Below are 24,081 nucleotides of genomic sequence, written 5' to 3' on the forward strand. Positions count from 1 at the left end.
ATCTCCTAACCAACACCATATAATAATTGGCTTCATCGCTCTGCCTCCTCTCCATCAATCAGCTGGTGTGTGGTGTGCGGTCTGGTGCAATACGGCTGCCGTCGTGTCATCCAGGTGGATGTTGCACACCGGTGGTGGATGAGGAGATTCCCTCAAAAATGTGCAAAGTGCTTTGGATGTCCAGAAAAGTGCTATATAAATGTATGGAATTATTATTATTATTGTTTTATATATATAGACAATACATCATGTCAAACTACTAAAAATGTAACATAAGCACACTTTTAAATGTTAAAACTTGTCAAAGCACGTCAAGGCTCCATAATGCAATTCAATATGTAAATAAATTGAATAGCCTAAATTCGACAATCATATGGAAATACAATTAAAATTCATGGATATATTTTACAGTACCCTCTTAAAAATCCAATTAGCCATGAGATTTTATGATAATAGATTTTATTTTATAATACATAACAGTTGTTTTTTTTTTCCCAACAGTTAACATGCATCATCATGTGAGAGGAAAATAGTCCTTCCGATTGTCATAAATGGGATCAGGATGGTTTTGCTGAGCCTGTACAAAAACAAATTCTTTCACAAACCTATTGCTTCACTTCATTCACTTCAGTAAAGTGTATTTTTTGTCTTTAGTCTATGTGGATAGATAATAAATAAATAAATAAATAAATAAATAAATAAATAAATAAATAAATAAATAAAAATATTGGGGTGAACTGTCCCTTTAAATGTTTGCTGTTTAAGCTGTATGTCAGCACTAGCAATTATACTAATACTAAAAGTTTACGATCTTCACTCAATCAAAGATAGCTATGCGTCTTACAATACTAACAAATTTGTATCAGTTCCCCTTGTGCTTTCATTCATCAGCGTTTTAACCAAGACCCTGCTAGTAAATCCTCACGCGCAGTGCAGCAGTTTGCAGAAAGTTAACGTCAAACAAACTTTATCCGGCTGCTGCTCGACCCTCCACAGGTACCAAGCAGCCCCTCAACGAGCTCCAGACATCTGTGCGGTCGCTTTAACTGTCAATTCGATGTCGCAGTGGACAAATTTCAGCCATATTCGCGAAAGGATCCTGTAGTTCCCCTAGGAAAGACGACGACGACGCGTAAACTCTGGAAGTAAACCTACAGTACGCGGCTGGAAAGCGGGACTATCTTCGGATTACAGACATATTTATTATTGTCACTTCGTTTCATCTCGCTTTTGATTCGGAGGAAACATGGCTCGAATGCTGAGCAAGGAGCTGCCTGATATCGAGGTAAATAAACCATCTCTGTCAAAACATGAATGGATGTTTACGGGGTTTCAGTCAGACATGCATTAATCTTTAATACTAAACATGAATGCACAGGGGCACTTTTTGAAACATGGAAAATGTGTTTTAAACGACGCCCTTTCCTGTGGAAATAAACTTTTTGTGTGTGTACCTAGCTGTAGTAATGTCCTTAAGTTTGCTTTAAACATGCCCACGTTGTTGTTGTTTTGCTTTGTTACATTGTTGTTGTTTTTCGGAAGTATGAAAGTTCAGTCAGTCGGGTGTTTCAAGTCAAAGTTTCATTGCAAGACACTTATTGTAAGATCATGTCTGTTATTTTGCATTTTTATCAGTCTTCATGTTAACACATTTTAAAACAAACCACAGAATGCAGTTTTGGTTAGTTAACCCTTTAAGTAACATTTCTTGTTGGTTTTGTCGATGGCTGTTTTGAAATAGAGTACTGCATGCTGCAGCACACACTAGTTAGAAAACTTAAAAATAGCAAAATAGTATGCTGGTAGAAAAGTGTTTTAAATAGCATGTTTCATTATTTTTCTAATAGGCTAGTTGTAGTTGTAGGCTGCTTTTTAGTGGTCTGTTAATTTACAGTGACCATTGATGAAGGTTTAATAATAATCAATTTAAAGAAATATACGGTGGCCGAGAGAGCTTAACATGCTGTTATTTAAGAAAACACGTGCAATTACAAAAACGCCAGCAAATTTAGAAAAGATCTTCATCAGTTTGATAGCACACGTGCTGCAAATCGTGAACGCAAACTGTTTTTAAAAAACACGCTGCATTTTCACACAACGCAAACAATTAATAAAACGCACTACATTTTCTCACAACGCAAACATTTTACGATACGTGCTGCATTTTCTCACAACACAACATAAATGTTTCAAGTAGACCCTAAAACATGACAGACCTGGCTATTATGGTTATTAAGGTTAAAAAATACTAACAATACAGGAATTGGAATATTAAAATTGACAAACAAAAAAACCACCTTTCACCAACTTCACTGAGCAATAAGCTGCGCCCGAAATCTCCTACTTCCATACTATATAGTACGCTAAAATCAGTATGCAAGACGAGTAGTATGTGCGAATTCATAGAACTCAAAAATCGGTATGCGAGAAGCATCCGAATGACTTACTGCCGGCGAGATTCTGAAGTGTGCTTCGGATGGACGCTACACTATCCCATGATGCCCCGCGAGAGAATTAGTAAATAGGAGTGAATTGACAAAATGATCGTGACAAAATGGTGGATGTAGCATGTCCAAGTTCCATTCATACTGTTTACATTTATACTGTATAGAACATACTTTTCTAACGACTAAGTAGTATGTTTAAATTCAAATGCAGTACCTACTGAGTAGTTGATGCTTTCGGACGCAGCTATAGTCACCGCACAGTGGCGTCCATCATATTTTTCGGTCTCCTTGAAACATTTCCGCTGTGTTCCGATGTTTTTGTGTTGTGATTAAATGCAGCACGTTTTCGTAAAATGTTTGCATTGCAAGAAAATGCAGCACATTTTATTAATTGCGTTGTGTGAAAACGCAGCATGTTTTTTAAAAATCTGTTTGTGTTGTGATGATTTGCAGGATATGTGCTGTCAAACTGAGAAAGATCTCTTTTTTTTTCCAATTTGCTGACGTTTTTTGTAATTGCACATGTTTTTCCAAATTTTTTCTCTCTCTGCCACCGTAGAAATTAACTAGTTGATACCAGATAATTTCATTATAACAAAGCAAAGAAATTTAAGGTGGTGCATTTACACAACATTTTATAAACGTATCTTGGCTACAACAATGGCGAACAATGGCATGTAAAAATACAACAAAATATACATTTCCAATGCGAACTTCTTGAATGGCTTTCATAATACAACATATTTAATAGTTTTTGTGAACCTTGTGAATGGAAATCATTGTGAGAATGTTGTTGTCTCTGTGGAAAAACTTTTGGGAAATTGTTCTCTCGTAAACATACTCTAATATGCATATTTATGAATGTAATATGTATCAACAGATAAGACTGTCGAAAATTGGTCAAAATCTTGTTTACAAACATTGAATTCTTTTAAACTGGAGCATCCCATTATTATTGACATTTTTATCAAAGTGAATGAACTACAGAGAAAGTTTTATAATATAGTTTTCAGCTGGATCATGCTGGACATGCTGGACTATTTGGAAATAAACAAGCTGACAAAGCCACCAAAACAGCCCTAGCAGGAAAGCTAAAGGAGTGCAAAATCCCACCTATGGAAGCCACTAAAAAAGGCTATATTCTCAACAAATGGCAAACAGAATAGGATCAGTGCTCAGAAAATAAACTTTTTGAAATTCAGCCAGAAATAGGAGGAAAGTCCAATTTATTTTTAAACTCAAGACATGATGAGATTGTTTACAGAAGATGCCGCATTGAACACATGATACTCACACATGAACATTTATTGAATCGAGAAGAACCCCCCAAAATGCCAATATTGCAGAAGAAACCAAACGGTTAAACATATACTTGTGAAATGCCCTATTTTAAATGTTATTAGACAATAATATTTATCTGAAGAGATTTTAAATGAAATTTTAGGAAAGTGTGAATCCTTCTAAAATTTTACAATTTTTATCAAAAGTAAACCTTAAAAAACTGTTTTAGTTTTTTTATCTTATATATCATCATCAGCATCATCATTATTATTATTTATGTATTTTCCCTTTAAAATGACCCTATTTACTGCCGTTTATGACTTTTAATTGTTAATTGTTTTAATATTTTTGTAATTATATAAAAGTGGTATCATGACATTGCCATAGAAGCTGAAATGGCAATAACATCTAAATTTTCTTTCTTTCGGCCAAAAATTGGCTAATTTTTTGTAGCTTTCAGTTATTTCTGAAATTAAGCAAGCTTGTATGTAAGCAAGCACTCAGAAACAAAGAATGATTCATTTTTAAAATACAGTAATTTAATAAGTAATGACCCTACAGCCAATAACGTGTCTACAGGCTGCTTTTACACTATCAAACATCCTTAACATTTAGCATAAATCTGGTTTTATTTTGATCCAAGTGGCATCAACTATTCTTTAAAGAGTACACAGCGATTTGAAGACAAATATTAAAATGTAGCCGCCTGTCAGTCAGTTTGACAAATGTAGTTAAGTCATTTGGCTATTCTGTGCATGCAGAAAGTTCACTTACTGTGCACAGTATGCACACTGCACAAATAATGAGAGCAGTATGCTAGTATGCTGTTTTGAACAAAGCCTATGTGGGTGTGTGGATACTGGTTGTTAAGATCAGGAAGTGTTCTTGGAATGCTGCCATAACAAATTCTGTTCCACTAGTTGAATACAAATGATGTGTGTTGCAGGAAAGTGTTGAAGCACAACAGAATTGTTGGCAATCATTTCAGCGGTTCACAGGATTCTTTTAAAAACATTTTGAAGTGTTTTAATGATTATATGCATGCCTTAAGGGTTGTGCTATAGACAGCTCTGCGTTCATTTTGGCATTCAGCACTCATTCTGGTAAAGAGTTTTGCAATCCAAACAAGCAGTGAACACACTGGAAATAATGGCATGTCCAGATAATCCAATTTCCCAGTTATTATACGGTTAGTTAGGCCTGATTTGCAGACTGCAATGGTGTAATGCGTCTCACAACCATGTGGTTAATAAGCTGTACTAGCCATGTGAGAATCACATGTCAGCTTATGCCATTAACTGTTTATCAGGAGGACCTACATTAAAAGTAAGAAACATATTTCAGTGTTGCCTGTTCTGGCTTTGTGGGTTACAGTGTTACCACTCGAGCTCTATATTCAGTGCTTTTATTTGTAGTTTGTAATTATTTAGTGTACATTTTGTTAAATGGATGTAATTTGAAAGACATTTGACATGTCTTTATATTTATATTTTGGGATATTGCATAAATTGCTTCATAGAAATGTGCATAATCTCAAAATGATCTTAAAAAACTTTAACCATCAATTCTAACGATTAACTAATGGCCCTATTATTGGCTGTTTAATATTATTTATACAATATATATTTTGTATATTCTTATTCTACCCTCCTAATTTGACCTAATACCTAAAGCACAGGTGTCAAACTCGGTTCCAAAAGGGCCGCAGCTCTGCAAAGTTTAGTTCCAACCCTAACTAAACACACCTGATCAAACTAATTGAGTCCTTCAGGCTTGTTTGAAACCTACAGGTAAGTGTGTTGGAGCAGGGTTGGAACTAAACTGTGCAGGGCTTCGGCCCTCCAGGAATTGAGTTTGACACCCCTGACCTAAAGCTTACTACTTACTTAATTATTAATTAAGGGGACCTATTATGTAAAAAACACTTTTATGAGGGGTTTAAACATAGTTGTTTGGCACAGTGTGTGCATACAGATAACCAATAATAATACCAATAATGGTAAAAATTAATTAATTCTATTTTTTTATTACGCTTCATAAAAACAGTCTGTAGAAACACTTTGATTGACATTCTCTCTTTGTACGTGTCATCAGAGGGAGAAAGCCTCACCCATTAGTGACAATTTCTCCCTCATTAGCATAGACAGCCCTGAGTGAGAAGCAGCTATCCACCATTAGAGTTTCAAATCTGCCATTATGCTGACACAATAGCTGCATCTGAAATTGCTTATTTCCATATTATATAGTACACTAATAACAGTATGTGAACCGAGTAGTGTGTCAGAATTCATAGAATTTTAAAAAACAGTATGTTATAAGTTGCCAGATGAACTACTTCTGGCGAGATTCTGAAGTGCACGTCCGATGCACGCTACACTATCCCATGATACACCACAAGAGAACTCATGAATGGGAGTGAAGCGGTGCAACTGACACGGGTAGGTCATGTGCTCATGACAAAACGGCGGATGTAGAACGTTTGAGTTTCATTCATACTGCTCTCATGTATTAAATGTACTTTCCTAACGGTCAAATAGTAAATTCAAATGCAGAACCTACTGAGTTGTAGGCATGGCCGAAGCAAGCTGAACTGCCGCTCTAGGCAGAGGACAATCACGCCGCCCTCAACCCCAATGTGAAAACGAAAGTGAACGGTTATGAAAATGAAGTGAGGTGTCGCGGACCTCTATTCTGCCGCCCTATGCGCGGATATAACTGAGGACACGCGGGTGCTGATGGAGGTGTCGCTGACGCCGACCTCTCTATTCTGTCGCCTATGCGCAGTATATCTGAGGACGCGGGTGGTGAGGGAGGTGTCGCGGACAAAAGGGAGGACGCGGGTGGTAAGGGAGGTGTCGCGGACGCCGCCCTCTCTATACTGCCGTCTAGGTTGCCTCTGTGGACGCGCCGGCCCTGGTTGTAGGCAATTTTGGATGCAGCCTCAGGCATTTAAAGCTACACCCTCTTTTGAAAAGAGGGCTGGAAGCACAATCTCATTTGAATTTAAAGTGACAGTCAACAAAACAGCACAATTTGGATCAAAGCCTAAAATGGACAGTTTCAAATAGTTTCTTTTCAACGAGTTTTTTATAAAAAAAAAAAATTATTTGTGTAGTATTTTGAGCTGAAGCTTCACATACGCTGTAGAGACATCAGGTATTTATTTTACATATTGTAAAAAGTGGCATAATAAACTCCTAACTTGGGGACCACCTTTTAGTAAGCAGCAACCTGGAAGTTGATGCAAATATTTTAGTTAATGCTCTATTAATAGTTCGAATTTTACCTTAAAATGAAGTGTGATCTTATTTTTCACACCGTAAGAAAACAACTAAGATGGAAATGCATTCAGTGAATGAATGATTCAGTTCACAACAAAAACATCTAACTTGACTGTCTCATGATGTGGTTGGATAACTGGACTATTCAGCGGACAGATCTCAATCACACCATTTCAAAGGGAGTTTTAATTGATAATTAGGAATTCAAAATATTGTTATTTTTAGAAGTGGGTGTCTATTCCCAGATTATTTCTGACATATTAAATTTTTCAGTAAAAGTTAGGTTTGCATTGCAACTTTGGATGTAAACAATTGCAAACGTGTTTTAAAACTATTTTGTTTATATCAGTTTTATTTGAATACTTGTTTTTAAACCAAATTGTAACATTTATAAAATTGCCAGGGCGACATGGTGGCGCACTGGTTAGCACTGTCACCTGACAGCAAGTAGGTCGCTGGTTCGAGTTCCGGTTGGGTCAGTTTGCCTTTCTGTGTGATTCCATGTTCTCCCGTGTTCGTGTGCATTTCCTCTGTATGCTTTGGTTTCCCCCACAGTCCAAAGACATGAAGTATAGGTGAAGTGGATGAACTAAATTGACCATAGTGCATGTATGCGAATGTGAGAGAGTGCGGTATGTGTTTCCCAGTACTGGGCTTTTGCTGGAAGGGCATCCGCTGTGTAAAACGTATGCTGGATAAGTTGGCGGTTTATTTCACTGTGGGGACCCCTGATAAATAGGGACTAAGCCGACAAGAAAATGAACAAATGAGCCGTAAATCTTATACTTCACAGTTTTATGCATGTTTATATTCTTGAGATCTGTTCATACTTTCTAGAAATGCTGGATTGTTTTATACCAATTTTGGGTGAAAAATAAACAAACTCCAACATTTTGGTTAGAAAAATATTATTTAAAGAGCCCATATTATACATGAAATAGGGTCATATCTTGGTTGTAAGGGTCTCCAACAACAGTTTAATATGCATGCAAGGTCAAAAAACACTTTCATGGTCTTATAATCTGCATTTATTTTTACCTAATTATCCCAGCGACTCCTGTATGAATCGTCCAGTGATTCATTTGTTCCCAAACCCCTCCTCAGCGCGAAGCTAATCTGCGCTGATTGGACCAATGTCAGCCTGTTGCGATTGGTCGACTGCCTTCAGTCAGAGTGTGAAATGGCCAATAGCTAATCGGCAATATAAAAAGTAATCACAGTTCATACACGCTCGATAGTGTAGGCGTGGATTTTAGCTGCAACACACACACACACACACACACTTCCGGACGACAACGCTCCCGCTTCCGCCCGCACCCGCCAGGTTTTAGCCTGAGAACCCGCCCCGTTTTCTGCCCGCCGCGCCCGATCTCGCTACAGCGGGGGAGAACACAACCCCAAAAATCACCCAGCTGTACAGTCCAGACAGCCAAGCTGTCTGTATAAACACGCACACAAAGCTCTCTCTCTCTCTCTCTCTCTCTCTCTCTCTCTCTCTCTCTCTCTCTCTCTCTCTCTCTCTCTCTCTCTCTCTCTCTCTCTCTCTCTCTCTCTCTCTCTCTCTCTCTCTCTCTCTCTCTCTCTCTCTCTCTCTCTCTCTCTCATACGCGCGCGTGCGCACTAACACACACACAAGCACCAAGCAGACACATCTTTCTCATTCGCATAGTAATATCCGTGATATTGCTAGACAGCCCGCTCCCGTCCCAAATTAAACCCGTTACCGACCGCTCCCGCGATTTATTCGGAAATTTATTCCCGCGCCGCAGAAATCTGGCGCGGGGACAGCCGCGGGAATGCAGAACTCTAAGTTACCACGGAGCTCCATAAACAAAGCAGCACGCGTCGCGTTTTTAACGTGACTTTGCACGCGATAAGAGAATATAGCCAGTTAACCTGATACAGTACACGCGGTTACAAGTAACAAATCACTACTAAATACATTTGCAAGCTAAAGTCAACGAGACAACAACTTTAATCGCACGTACTTACACTTGAGAAAGGTAGGAAGAAACCCATCCTGACGTCCATCAGTAAGTTAATCTTTACTGATCCTTCCTTTAACAAACGCAGATGAAGTATTCTTTGTAGCATGCAGTTTCCAGAAGTTTCCAGTAGTTTCCAACTGCTTGGTTATAATGCTGAGGTTTCATCTTTGGGTAGAGACTCAATATATCCATCTGCAGTGTGACTTCAATCGACCGGCATGTTTGTGTGCGTGTGTTTGTGGGTGTGTGTGTGGGTGGGTGTGCGTGCGTGTGTGTGTGTGTGTGTCTGGGTTTCTGCGTCAGAGGGCGGGGCCTCAGGTTTGAAATCTCCCGGGTTTGCGCGTGCACGTGAATAACTTGGTTTCGTTCGTACGTCATGGCGAAACACCTAATGAATCGGTATCAAGGCGACTCGTTTGAAGCACTATGAGTCGACTCTTTTATAGATGAATCAACCGTTTTAAACACTGTATTCTTACAGATTTAAGCCTTAGCTGGATACTTCACTTCACTTAGAGCTGTGTTACACACTACATGGAGGGGAATTTTCAAAAAACCATAATATGGGCTCTTTAAATTTACCTGGAAAAATTAACACAATTGTCCATATTTAACTCAGCATTGGATTAAAACAACCCAACATTTTTTGGTTGTGTGCATAATTTGCCTATATACAGCATACCGTACTTACTCTATACCTCACTCTATGTGAGTGTGTATGTGATTGTTTGAGTGTATGTGTGTTTCCCAGTCCTCGGTTAGGGCTGAAAAGGCATTTGCTGCTTAAAAACACATGCTGGATAAATTAGCAGTTCATTCCGCTGTGGCAACCCTTGATAAATAAGGGACTAAGTCAATGCAAAATAAATTAATGAATGATATTGCCATCAAACATTAAAAGTCAGTAAGGGCTTTTTCAAGATTCAACAGTGCAGCATGTGCTGTATTTAAAAAGTGTTTCACTGAGAGTAAACAATTTTTATTTATTCCTGTTTTATGATTCATCGCTCTAGGTTGCTCAACATGTGCATGTGTTTAGGCAAACCAGTCAGATATCTGGCAGAATGTTTTTCTCATTCCACAGGTAAACCCCCTTTGGTGTAAAAACAGATTTTTGAATATCCTTGCTGTTTTTAAGTGTGTGTTTGGTTTAAAAGAACCACAAAAGGATTTAAAATAATTTTTTTGTCCGCTAAAACGCAGAGATATAATTTTATTTAATTAATTATTTTTATTTGTAAATACCGCCTTAAATATATGTTAATATTTCATCTTGAGTCAGTCAATCAGTTTTGTTCTGATTAATATTGCATCCCCATTTACTTATTTGAAAGTTCATATTCATATTCATTAGCTTGTTGTAAATTTGAAAGCCCTCTCCTTGTGTAGTCTTAATAAGTCTTGCCATTTGTATAATGTTTTACCGATATAGTGTCTATTAAAAAAAAAAAAAAAAACTGCTGCAGACTTACATAATTCTATACTTTAGACAGTTAAACGAGCACAGGCATCATTTACTTTTGCCACAGTCGATTTGATCCCTGCCATTTTCTGAAAGTGCCTATGGCAAGGATGTATCTAATATAGAAGATACATGTAGAAATCTAAATTGTTGAGTGGGAGTTTGCTTTTTGTCAATTTGTGTTATTCAGTAATGATCGTTCACTAAAAACTTTTAATGTGTTGAGTGTGACCCCTGAAAGCGAGCAAGCCGAATAAGTGAGAACTTTTTAATGAAAGTGGTTGTTGTAGATCCTGACATTCATTCATTCTCTTTTCGGCTTAGTGCCTTTATTAATCTGGGGTTACCACAGCGGAATGAACCGCCAACTTATCCTTTACATGTTTTACGCAGCGAATGCCCTTCCAGCTGCGACCCATCTCTGGGAAACATCCATACACACTTATACACTACGGACAATTTAGCCTACCCAATTCACCTGTACCACATGTCTTTGGACTTGTGGAGGAAACCAGAGCACCCGGAGGAAACCCACGCGAACGCAGGGAGAACATGGAAACTCCACACAATAGCGCCAACTGACCCAGCCGAAGCTCGAACCAGTGACCTTCTTGCTGTGAGGTGACAGCACCTACTGCGACACTGTGTCGCCTGACATATCTAAACATATTATTACATTTAAATTATGAATTTTATTAGAGTAAATTATGTAATTCAGGGCTCAAAATTGCGACCATTTTGGTCGCATAAGCGCCCGAAATTTTATCTATGCGACCTTAAAATATATTTGGGAGCAATTCTGCGAGTGCTTAAAATTGTTGTGTGCGACCAGTTTTTACAGTAAAATGTTCACCACATGTGCGGATTCAGGAGACATTCACAGAGAATGCATCTTTAAGCTCTTTGTCTGCACTTGAAACGTGAAACGTTTAAAACAGTTGTCATGTCAACTTGCTGCAGTAAACAAATCCACGTCCGTACTGCTTGCCCCGCCTTCGCGCTCTTCTTATTGGCCCACCACTGCTCTAGCACTGAACTAAAATGATTGGTTAATATCAGCTGTCAATCACTCAGCGCCTTCTGGCTTGGGATGACAGAGAGAGCTACTACCGTGAAAAATTGTAAAGCCCTGAAGATGAGAATGAAGATAACGCTAACAGATTTAGTTTAAGAAACCATCTAGTTACAAATAATGACACATCTTACTAGTGACCATGTGCTGAATGTTAATCAACCATCTACACTTTTCCAAGAGTAGAAGACTTCCATTGGCTTCAAGTCCGCTATGAAAAGTTTGTGGGATGGGATTTTCAGGTAACTGTCAGCCACATCTAGCATGAGAGCTTCTGTTTAATCCTTCATATAATCGCCAGATGCCCGCCGTGCAAGGTGCAGCTATATGTCAAATTTAACTCCACGTACACCATCACAAACGGACTTGCACTGACTAAACTAATATCGCTACTTTTAAAAAGACCGGTATTGCTATTAACATGTATGCATATAATAAGGCACAGTATGTGTCGAAAGCATCAGTGCAATATCAGACAGCACTTGTGAGAACAGCAAAGTTATACCGTTAACAGATTCATTCAAGCAGTGCGTGCAGGGCCAGTGAGTGCTTCGTGTATGCTGTTCACTCAGTTCTGTTATAAAAATCTATTTTCTTGTGATAACAGGATTTCGTTGAGACATATTTTCCTCACGCTTGAATATATGTATTATTTTTTTTTGCTTGTTAGTTTGATTAGTGTTTATTTCAAATACGTAAAATTAGTTTGTATAAAACTTGTAATAACGGTGCTCATAATTGGTGGGTGCAACTAAATTTTGGCTGATGCGCCTAAATTTTTAAAGTTAGGAGCACCGGTGCTACCAAGCAAAAAGGTTAATTTCGAGCCCTGTAATTCTTAATTTATTTAATGCTTTTATCACATTAATTAACTAGACATTCTCTGATTATGACTGATTCAAATGGACCTAACAAGTAAAGGAGCTCATCCTGCAATCACTGATAAGAAGAGTCTTCATAATGTTGTATAAAGCAAATCAGCAAAGTTCAGCTGATGACTCCAAGGTTTCAGGAGTTAGCCTGGATGTTTTTGGCTGCCTGAAACCACAAGCAATTCTGTCTCGGCGAGGTTGAGTTGAAGGCGAGTATGCAAATCCTTCATCCAGTATGCAATGTCTCTCCGACATGTTGAGATATGAGCAGCTGTCATCAGATCATCAGGCCAGAATGAGAGGTAGAGTTGAGTGTCATCAGCATAGCAGTGATCTGAAAAGCCTTGTTCCTGAATGACAGTTCCTAGTGATAGAATGATATAAAAGAGAAGCGGTCCTAAGACTCAGCCCTAATGAGGGTTGACATGAAGATCTAGTGGTTAACAGTAGACAGTAGACTTTTCACACCTTAAGGTTCATTATAATAATGCCCAGCTTTACTTAATGGCTCTGTTTGAGGGATTTTACTCATGGTATCTTTCGGTTAGGTTGACTCTGAACATAATAGTGTTGGTTACTCAACGCAAGGTGGAAAATGTTTAGCACTTGCTCTCATGGTGAAACACGTTGCATGTTAATATGAGTAAAGATGGCTGTGTTTTCAATGCCGTGCGACACTAATGCAACCTTTATGGAGAGCAGAGGAGAGTAAGTCAAGCCCTTCATTAGCATCTTTATTCAGGCCGTAATGACAACACTGACGTGACCTTCGGCTCTTCGCTGCACTTAAGACTGGGACTAAATGACTCCTGTCTGCCATTGAAAATGGCTTTCTAAATCTCATAATAATTGCCATCTCTGGAGCAATTAAATCCTCCATTTTTCTGCAGTTCTGTCAGATGTCTTATTTTAATATCCATCCGCACTTCTGAAAGCGCTAAATGTGGGGCCCTTTTGTGCGCACATGTAGATTAATTAAAATCCTCCTGGACTGCTATTAGAGTTCATTAAAAAACCCACAGCAATACAGCATTTAAACAAAGAGGTATGACTCTGCTGGCAGACCTCTGCGCCTCTCCCGGCCCGCGCTCTCATCAGACGTCTGGAACGCTGACAGGGGACCGCTCCAAAATAAAATGCAAATGGAATTTTATGGAAATAGTTGGCCACTCGAAAAGCTTGCATGTTATTGCAAATCACTGAGGCTGCAAGTGCTCTTCTTTTTAACCCTTAAGACTGTGGCTGCAAAACATTCGCATCTCCCTCGCTCTGTTTACCTCCCGCACACTGTAAATGGAGATTTTGCATCAGGATGAATGAATGTTGGATGTTTTGAGTACAATTTGTGTTGCTTTGCACCGCTTTGCCATGCGGACGCTTCAGCTGCACCTCTGTGTGAGGGGTGAGGTCGCCAACAGGCAGATGTTACACCTTAAGTCTTTTAGTGGCTAGTACATGTGTAACATTTATTTTGTACCATTTATCAAAACTGAAATCCTTTAGGAAGTCTTGAAAATCAAAACTATGTTCACCAAAATTTGCTGGAAAGGTGCAATATTTTGCCAGAAAGAGGAAAATGACTCGAGTCTCTTTAAGGATTTTTTGGTATGACACATGCTACTCTTTCTGTATTATTGTCTGTATTTTTACTCCTAGAAATGGCTATGTGTTAATGTTTGGCAATAATAACCATTCCACATACAGAGTAACTTAAAGGGATTGCATAAACTCACCATTTACTTGTTCCAAACCGGTTTGAGTTTCTTTTTTGTGTTGAACACAAAAGGAGATATTTTGGAGAGAGCTAGAAACCTGTAAACATCGATTTTCATATTTCGTCACCTTGGAATTATAAGGTTCTATCTGCGTTCTGAGTGATTTTGAGATATTGAGCTTATAGTTTTTGCATTCCATAACAAACAAATGTGTTTAACATTTTTTTTTTAAATAAAAAGTCTTAATGTAAACAACTTATAAAAAAATCCCATAATGTAAATAAGTTTTCATTTAATAAAAATATGTCAATAACTCAATTTGGACAAAAATGTTAGATAGAACGCTATAATTCTAAGGTGACAATTTGTTTCCTACACTCAGAAATACGAGAGCTGTCATTATGGAGGTACCTTTTGAAAATTTGTAAGTAAAGGGACATGTAAACCTGTAAAACTGTAAATCTTGAAGTTTGTAGATACTAAAATATACCTTTCAGGTCCCAATTGGGACCCTATAGGTAAAAAAAAAGTACCTTTTGAAAAGGTACCACCCCAGTGACAGCTCTTGTACCTTTACAGTAGTATAAATGTTATTGATTACAGGTTTTTTGATGAACTATGCCTTAAATTTCTTTTCTTCCCATTCTGATGATTGGATCTTATGCAGGTCGTCTTGATTCAGTGATTCGAAAAATTCATGAGCTTTATATAAGATTTGAGATTTATTGGTCAAGTGTTTATGTGTTGAACATTTAACTATACTTACCTACAAAATGGTAGGTTACAAAAAGGCAAGGTTTTTCTTATAAAATTAGTGGTTAAACCCAAACACATTGCTTGTTAACAAAAAGTGTTATGGTGGTACCTTAAGCAAACCCTTATTATGTATATTGTGGATACTTGTTTAATTTAGTACTTGTATTTTTCCCAGTTTAGTTGTTTCTTTGGTACTTTGTATATTATTTCTTATGTTAATTAGACTGTGGACTGTTTTTCACCTGCCAGCACTGTTAATAAAATACTTCATCATCTAGTTCCAGAGCGAGCAGAGACCCACTTTGTCACAGAATCACATATATAACAATTAGCATAGTTTGATTACATCTTGAATGTGACTATTCGATTTTTTTTAAGAGCCAACCACTGAAAGTGTTAAAATGTCTTTTTTTTTTTTTTGTCAAATATAAAAAAATATATGGTTAATTTTATCTTTGCATGATATTTCTTTATTTACCAATATGTAGACCTTTTTGGATTCTCAGAAGCTATGGTCATTAAATATGTAAAACAGAAAATACGCTAGGACCATTGTTATTGTTTGCATCCCTCAAAATGGTCTATAAAACAATATAACTTTGCCAAAAATGATAAAGAAGTAGTTACCCCACCCTGTTTAGAGTGTCATTATGGACGTTTTACTTTTTTTAATTTTTTTTATTTTTATTTTATTTTAACTAACGTGGTTCAAATGATGGATCTGCGACAAAGCAGCTACGGTTTTGGGAAACACTGGTCGCTACATCGTTCTTTTCTCAAACGATGCATTGTACTACGATAGTTCAGCTGCGAGTTATGTCGTTATTTGGGAAATGTAACCCTGGACAGTATTCTCCCCGCCTTCGCGTGGGTTTCCTCCGGGTGCTCCGGTTTCCCCCACCGTAAAAAGACATGTGGTACAGGTGAATTAGGTAGGCTAAATTGTCCGTAGTGTATGAGTGTGTGTGTGAATGTGACTGTGGATGTTTCCCAGAGATGGGTTGCGGCTGGAAGGGCATCCGCTGCATAAAAACTTGCTGGATAAGTTGGCGGTTCATTCCGCTGTGGCGACCCCAGATTAATAAAGGGACTAAGCCGACAAGAAAATTAATGAATGAATGAACCCTGGACAGTTTACACATCTTGGGGATAGTTTGCAGATTCATCAGCACTAATTGAGCCTTATTTTTAAGAGAAGACGGGTACACAAGTCATTATTTCTACTAATTGTATGAGTTGTAGATATGATGTGACACATTGATCTGAAACGTAATCTTGCCACAGTTTTCCAGCTGTGTTTGTATGCTGGTGACTGAACCGACTTGCCTCAAAGGGACTTTGAAAGCACACTGCTGTGTGTCTTATTTTGATTGCCGTCTCTGTTTCAGATGCAGGCTGGCCTGTGCGTGGTGTGTTGTTTGGTGCAGTGGTGGATCAGTAATTGCACCTCTGCCAGGGTTGGGTCAGGCTGCTCTTGTAATCAATCAGTACAGCAGAGATGCTACCGAGGGGTTTGTCAAAGCGCCACCGTCCCTTGAATGCAAGCACTGAAGCCTTCTGCAAAGCCAGCACATACCTGGCCGCACAATTTATCCCACCCTCCCCCTCTTCCTCCAGTCCCCCAGGGCGGGCCGTATGCATTCACCTGATCACATGTGACCCCTCTGTCTGCTGCAATCTCTGTCTGCAAACTCAATCCCCCTCAGTGGAGTTCATCGCCCAGTCTCCCTCAGGCCAACCGGCTCGTTTACACACCCAAGAAGCATGTGGCATATTGAACCTTTTTTTCCCTTCCTCCTTTCCCAATCCCCTCTCTCTCTCTGTCTCTCTCTCTCTGTTTCTCCTCCACTGAGAGCAGATAAAGCCTCGGTCATCAAGCCCTGATTCTTTACAGTTCATTTCCCTTCTGTTTCTCTGCTAATTGTTTTTCGAGCCTCAACATGGCCAGGGACCATTTCAAATGCTGCATAATGAGGCTCTGGCGCGTATTGGCCATTACCGTATTAAAGCGCCTCGCAGGAGGAGTGGCCCAGATGTGGCTGATGCTGCGCTGTGAGTGGCCGAGAGAGGCTGATTGACAGGCTGAGCGGAGGGTTAAAGGGATTTTAGGACGGCAGGTTGGTGTAGCTGGTGCAGAGTAAGAGAGAGAGAGGGAGAGGGAGGGAGGGAGAGTAAACGATTCACATGTCAATGACTGGCACCTTCAGACGCCCTCTGCAGGACGGAGAGGAGAGAAACCTTAATCTTGTAGTTCACCTAAAAGTCATCTTTTAGGCAGCCTGTCTAACATTTTCCTTTAAGTAGGGCACAGAAGGAGAAATTTTAAGTACAATGCCAGTGCTGGACTTTTACATGCAATTAAAGTGAAAAGTAAACTCAGCTGTCATGCAGGATATTCAACTGAATTTAAGTCTAAGTCAGAAATATCAGCTGATTTCAGAAGACTATTGTGTTTATTTATGATTTGCTGTGCAGTTTTTGTCTTAAAATGAATGGTGGTTAGGAGATATTGACATTAGTATTGTAAATGTTGTCCAGTATTTAATAATACAGTAACTATTAAGCAATAGTTCACCCAAAATGAAAATGCTTTCATCACAGTGCTTCCCACAGGTTTGAAATATACTCGTGGTGGTGGCCGGATTGAAACACACCATTTATCCACATCGTATAAATAGTTAACTATATGTGACAAACTAAACATCATTTTATTTTTAACAATAATTTGATTTATTATGACTCTTTTATACACAGTTTCTTTTCAGTGGGTCAAAGTAAAAAAAAAAGACAGTTGAAATAAAAAAAGAAATCCACGACTCTTAATTTTACGCTCTTTAGGAGCCGTGTGCACCCACTGACAGGTCAAATCTGCTTTTCTCTCTTTCAAGTTTAAAACAAACATGAATACCAAGGCATTTTAGAAATGTACTGTATGTAAAAGAGCCTATCATCATCAAATTAATCAAATAAACAGCACATGAGAAATAAATGACAGAAAAAGAATACCATAAAATAATAAACATATAATAAACAGACAATACATCTAAAAAGTTTTATAATTACAAAACTAAAACGTGTAGATTATTGTTTCTTCGGTGGCCGAAGCTCAATAAAGATATGTGCCCAGGCCTATGTCTGTTCGCAGTTTTTTGTTTTCACAAATGTAATGTAATGTAATGTAATGTATATTTATATAGCGCATTTATTGTGTATGGTCATACACCCAAAGCGTTTTACAATCATGAGGGGGGTCTCTCCACTACACCACCAGTGTGCAGCATCCACTTGGATGATGCGATGGCAGCCACAGGAAAACGGCGCCAGTGCGCTCACCCCACACCAGCTATTGGTGGAGTGGAGAGACAGGGATCGAGCCAATTCGGTGGAAGGGGATGATTGGGAGGCTATGATCGTAAGGGCCGATAGAGGGTCTTTAGCCAGGACACCGGGGTTACACCCCTGCTCTTTCACAAGAAGTGCTATGGGATTTTTAATGACCAGAGAGTCAGGACCTCGGTTTAACGTCTCATCCGAAAGACAGCGCCCACTGACAATGTAGTGTACCCTTTACTTTTACTGGGGCATTAGGACTCACACAGACCACAGGTTAAGCGCCCCCTGCTGGCCTCACTAACACCACTTCCAACAGCAACCTAGTGTTCCCTAGTGGTCTCCCATCCAGGTACTGACCAGGCTCAGCCCTGCTTAGCTTCAGTGAGTAACCGGTCTTGGGCTGCAGGGTGACATGGCTGTGGCAAATCTACTAGAGGCCATCATGTATATTTTTGACTATCTGAAAAGCGTTACTGAATCATGTTTTCTGTCATGTCTCATAAATCCACCACCAGAGTCCGCTGTGTACATTTCTGCAAATTTCAAATATGTTACTGGGCCACGTTTTCTCATCGTACGTTCCATTTACATGTTGTTCTCGCACTTGTCCACATGTAGCCAGCTGATTTATTGTGAGTATATCAGCTAGGTGGTTTAGCTGGTTGGCCAGCCACTTCCAGGCTGGTTTTCAGCCATTTCCAGCCTGGTCTTAGCTGGTCAGGCTGGAAAATGACCAGCTTGGCCAGCCTGGTTTAAGATGGACATAATTATTTTTGGCTGGCTAGGCTAGATTTTTGATTGTTTTTTCTCGAAAAAAGTGAATCAAGACTGCATGTTTTTGCCACTTTTTCACGTTTTTGAACGTTATTGAACTCTGGAGTTTCGTCTCTATGCTAGGCAAGCTAGAAGCTACTGAGCAAACAAAAGAGGTCAGCGGTTTGGTGAAAAGAAACAGAAGCTGTTTGACGACATCATACTGCCCCACATTGTTCATTTTACACACAAAATACAGTAGTATTTATATCACAACACATATTTTGTGGTTTTCCAAATATGTAGCCATGGGTACATATTCTTAATGAGCCTGTGTTGGTATAAATGGAGGTCAGAGCCAGCTCCAAATGGACAGGTCCACTCCAAATGGAGTCTTGAACTCCAAGTTGGCTGTACCAATGTTCTGGGGCTTTTGATTGATTTATTTGATGTCTTGTACATGACACAGAGTCCAACTTATTGTGCTTGATTAATGTCTACACCTGCCCTAAACCTAATCCTTTCCCTTAAGCCCCATTCAGACTATTAAATTTTTAGTTTGTATTAAGGCAGTCGCTTTGTCAGATTGCGATCAATTATAACGTGATATTTACAAAGCTCATTTAGTCAAGAAGCAGAATAAAGTACAAATGTCTTTGTAATTGTCTATTGAGTGTTCTCCACAGATGGCAGTTTCCCTACATATAGCCTATGTGTGTGTTTTCTGAATGCAAACATTGGCTGTTTCTCAATATGCGCTCTTGTCTGTTCTAGCGATCTTGTGTCCCCGTGAAATGCCATCAATCGTCGCCGAGGTACTGTTCCAATTCAAAGTTTACATCTTGCCAAGCTCCGATAAAGTTCCCGGATGTGTACTTGCTCCACCCCTTTTGCCAAGGATGCATCGAATGCATTGCAGCCTAACCAGTGAAAGTTGACAGCGGAGGAGAAAACCCGCACGGTTTTAAAAAATACTCCTCTGTTGTGTTACAAATTAAAGTTTTAAGAGTTTTTCAGGTGAGAATGTAGTTGTTTTGAACTCAAATCTTAATAAACTTATTGGGAATTGCACAAGCAAAACAATGGTGTGCTTGGTTTTAAACGTAACTTTATTCTTTTATGAGTTATTTACAAGCCCCTTTACATATACTAATGTGCCACAAACAGGACATTTATATCACAACCATTCCGATTTTATTAAGGTGTATCCTTATAAATGGCCCACCCTGTAGTTAAACATGATATTTAATACATTTAGAGTATATATAACAGACAGATTTGGGCTTTTAAATGTATTATTTGTTTTCAGGTGTATTATTTTTTCAGTGTTATTTTGTTACCTTTTATAATTGTCCTTAATTATGTTACCATGTTGTACGAGGTTTATCTTTGTTTACCAAATTGCTTAACATTATCTTTATTTCTTTGTTGTGTACGTTTTGTACTTTATACTTGTATAATGTCCATTGTAGTTTATTAAATCTGTAAATAAAAGACACAAGTCTGTGTATAATAACCCATTTCACTCCACATTTATAAACCCCTTTTACATACACACCTTTCCGGAAAATTACCGGCAATTTTCCGGAAAGGTGTGTATGTGTGAACAGGCCCTTTTTGAAAATACTGATAAATTTGTTCTGGCTATTTTCCGGAAAGAGAAGTTGTAACATTACCGGTAATTTGCCGGAATGCTGCGCTGTGTGAACGCAAAAGGAAGATTGCCGAAAAAGAGCACGTGCACGTCTAGAACGTGCTGACGTGAGACGTCTGCTTTAGCCTATCAGAACAGTCAGACGCATTCACGTCTGTGCGGTTTATGAGAATAAAAGCCTTCGAATATTTTTCCAGACACATTTAGCTGCTAGAAATTAGTCAGATAACGTTTATATATTCATCTTAATGCCAACCGTGTAATTAAATATTGATAAGATGCTTATGATAAGCCATTGTTTGTTTACCTTCAAGCTTTGCGTGTGCCCATGAAACAGCCCATTGGCACACACACATATCATGTACATCTCGACATGCGAAAGTGTTTCTCTATATGTTTTTATCGAAGTTGTTCACAATACTGATCCATCCACAGAGTTTATGATGTAGTCAAATGTTTACAAACACAAGCGCAGCCGTTTAGAGGTCATTTCTGGTTAATGCTGTCAGAATTTACCGGTATTTTGGAATGGATGTGTGAATGCTCTTTTCCGGAAAAATTCCGTAACGTCCTCGCCTGTGTGAACAGCGCTTTTTTGAATGTACCGGTAAGGTCGTTCCGGAAATTTTCCATATATTTACCGGTATGACTGTTTGAAAGGGGCTATAGTGATTTATGTTTTCATTTTCTTAAATCAAAAATATAGATTTATAATATTAATATGATATTAATTACAGGGCCGTGCTTTAATATATATAAATTTGCTAAACCAAGATACACCAACACAAAAAATATATCCAAACTAATTAGTATTGCAGAAAAAAAAACATACTGTGTTGTAGTTTTGATTTTGTCATAATTTCACCACTAATGGTGGATGCTGTCAGACAAATGATACTAAAATTTTGGTCTGTTTATGACAAAGCTTTCAAATGATTTCAGAATAATATAACACATAAGTTGCATGAGGTGCTTTTTGTCCTTTTTTTTAGATTTACATCCTTGTAGAAATTGTAGGGAATAATGCAGGGATAAGTGTATCTTTAATTTGTTATTTCCAAATGAACCATACAGGTTTAAAATGATAAAGGATCTAATATGTTTGTTTAGTGTCTCTGTAACCACCCAATTAGAGTATATTTAATTATGTTTGTGTCATCTGTTCGGTCAAAACCTGCATTTTGTTTAGCCTCACATTTCTCATGCTGTCCACCCACATTTCCCAACAAACAAAGCTCCAGGCTTCAGCAGTGGGGAAGAATTGAGTGATCTGTATGTATTTTTTTTTCTTTTATTCTCAGTAGGGAAAGTCGGTCAGTCAGGCCTTCCTTTACACTGTCAGACTCCAAAATCATTTCTCTACTCTGAAGTTGCTGACTTGTAATCCATATGGCTATTTTTTTTTATGAATTGAGATGTCTTGTTTTGAAATGTTCAAGGTTATGAGTCCATGGTCTCGGATGTGGATATGCATGATTTGAAGGACTTGACCATTAAAAAAAAAAGAAGAGTTAAATCACTCGCAGGCTTCTTTATTTAACTTGATAGACCCAATTTTTTTGTCATAATTGAGCAAAGTATTAACACACATTTAGAAGATTTTTTTTTACAGAGGTTATATCAATATTATAAGTCAGTCAGAATATTAGCATATAAACTATTACAAGCGTAAGCTTATGACAGTATATTAATTAGCTAATAGAAATACATATGTTAAAACTGACATTCTTAGGGAACATTGATGACTGAAAAGTTTTCAAATAAAGCAAGGCAATACTGCTCATCTTGTAAATTCATGTTTTGAAAGATAACGATTGATAAGTCTAACGAACATTTAATCGAGTTTTATTAAAAGTTTAAAGGTTATTAAACGTTTTTATTAATAGTTTTCACTTTAAAGGGCACCTATGATGAAAATCATCTTTTGGAAGCTGTCTGGACAGGACTGTGTGTACTGTATGTTTAGTGTGTCCACAGTCATATTAGAGTGATAGAAACACAATAAGTCTCTTTTTTTTATTTTTCTGATTTTAAAACAGGATCCAAATCCCTCCCATTTTGAAGCTGACTGCAATGTGATGTAGGAGTGCGGTTTTCCCATCTACCGAAATGATTGACAGCCGCGTATAAACATGTCTATCTAGTAACATGTATAATCATATCAACAAAACAGGACGTGTGCAAAGAAATTGTGGTTAAAAGATCTGTTCAGCTCTCTGTGATCATCAATCATCATCAAATGTGATCAAGAATGAGTTTTACAAGTTTAAAAATGTTTAAAAACAGTGCAACGATTTTACCCATCTTTATTACCACAGCCACGTGTTAATACAATTTATTAAAGAAGATGCTTCAATCCTGGTTTGTGAACATTAAATCAGGTTTTAATAACATATATCCATACAGCAGTGAATATTAATCTGTATCCTGTAACAATTGTGTGCAAAAACAATGCAAGGAGCGTGTAAACACGCGATGTGTCTGTGTGTTTCTGTGTGTGTGCGCGTGCGTGAACTTTTGTGTGTGACTCATCGTTGCAACTCCACAACAAATACATCAAATAATCATTGGTAAAATACTTACTGTAGTATTTCTCACAAACCCCAAATTTCTCACAATCTCAGCCTAGGCAAGATTGAGGCACACTCTGACAGGCTTGTGCGAATGGTGGGCAGGTAAAACCAGCATTAAAGGCACAGGCAACAAAAACAACTACAGTGTGTCCAGAGCAGAAAATTGCAATATTCGTAAAGGTATAATAAATAATCAGATGAGTATTTTGAGCTGGAACTTTATAGACACATTTTGGAAACACAAAAGACTTCTCTGAAATCTTGAAATAAGGGTAAATAGGTGGCCTTTTAAAGTAAATTTTGGTAATTTAGCTATGTCATTTTCATTATTTTGTCCATATCTTTGTGTAGTTATATAGTTTTTGTGTACATTTTAATATTTTACTTTTGACATTTGAGAAGCATTTTCATAAAAACGAGCTAAAATAAACTAACTTATAATTAATTTATTTCTTTAATGTTTCCTTAAATGTAAACGGTAAAACAAGTTTATGTGCTTAATAATTCATTTATTATTTATTTTTTTAAGTTTGTTTATCAAAATATTTAGTAAAAATCTGTCAATTTTGTAATTTTATTATTCACTTTCACTTTCACTTTATAATTCATCTTCTAATAATCTTATGAATCTAAATGTAATACCACATTAAAAAAAACACACAACTACATTGTTTACAGTACAGTATTTTATTTCAAAACATGCATCAAATACAAAAAATGAATAAAAAATCAACCAAACCATGGCTCAGTGGTTAGCACTGTCGCCTCACAGCAAGAAGGTCGCTGGTTCGAGTCCCTGCTGGGCCAGGTGGCATTTCTGTGTGGAGTTTGCATGTTCTCCCGATGTTCACATGGGTTTCTTCAGGTGCTCCGGTTTTCCCAACAATCCAAAGT

The 24,081-nt window shown here is 38.0% G+C and overlaps 1 protein-coding gene across 7 annotated transcripts in view; it reads left to right on the forward strand.

Annotated features, from left to right (window-relative positions):
• The first annotated feature begins 937 nt into the window (after positions 1-937).
• Positions 938-24,081, forward strand: part of dpyda (dihydropyrimidine dehydrogenase a) — a 384,430-nt gene continuing 361,286 nt past the window's right edge. For all 7 annotated transcript variants that reach the window (XR_012399471.1, XR_012399472.1, XR_012399473.1 and 4 more), the window contains exon 1: positions 938-1,285. Coding sequence is in view for 3 of the 7 variants with exons in the window: in XM_073940926.1 (XP_073797027.1) it covers positions 1,247-1,285 (39 nt within the window). In the remaining 4 variants the exon portion in view is untranslated. The remainder of the gene's footprint in view (positions 1,286-24,081) is intronic.

This window comes from Danio rerio, chromosome 24, assembly GCF_049306965.1.
Source record: "Danio rerio strain Tuebingen ecotype United States chromosome 24, GRCz12tu, whole genome shotgun sequence".
In the NCBI taxonomy this organism is placed as follows: domain Eukaryota; kingdom Metazoa; phylum Chordata; class Actinopteri; order Cypriniformes; family Danionidae; genus Danio; species Danio rerio.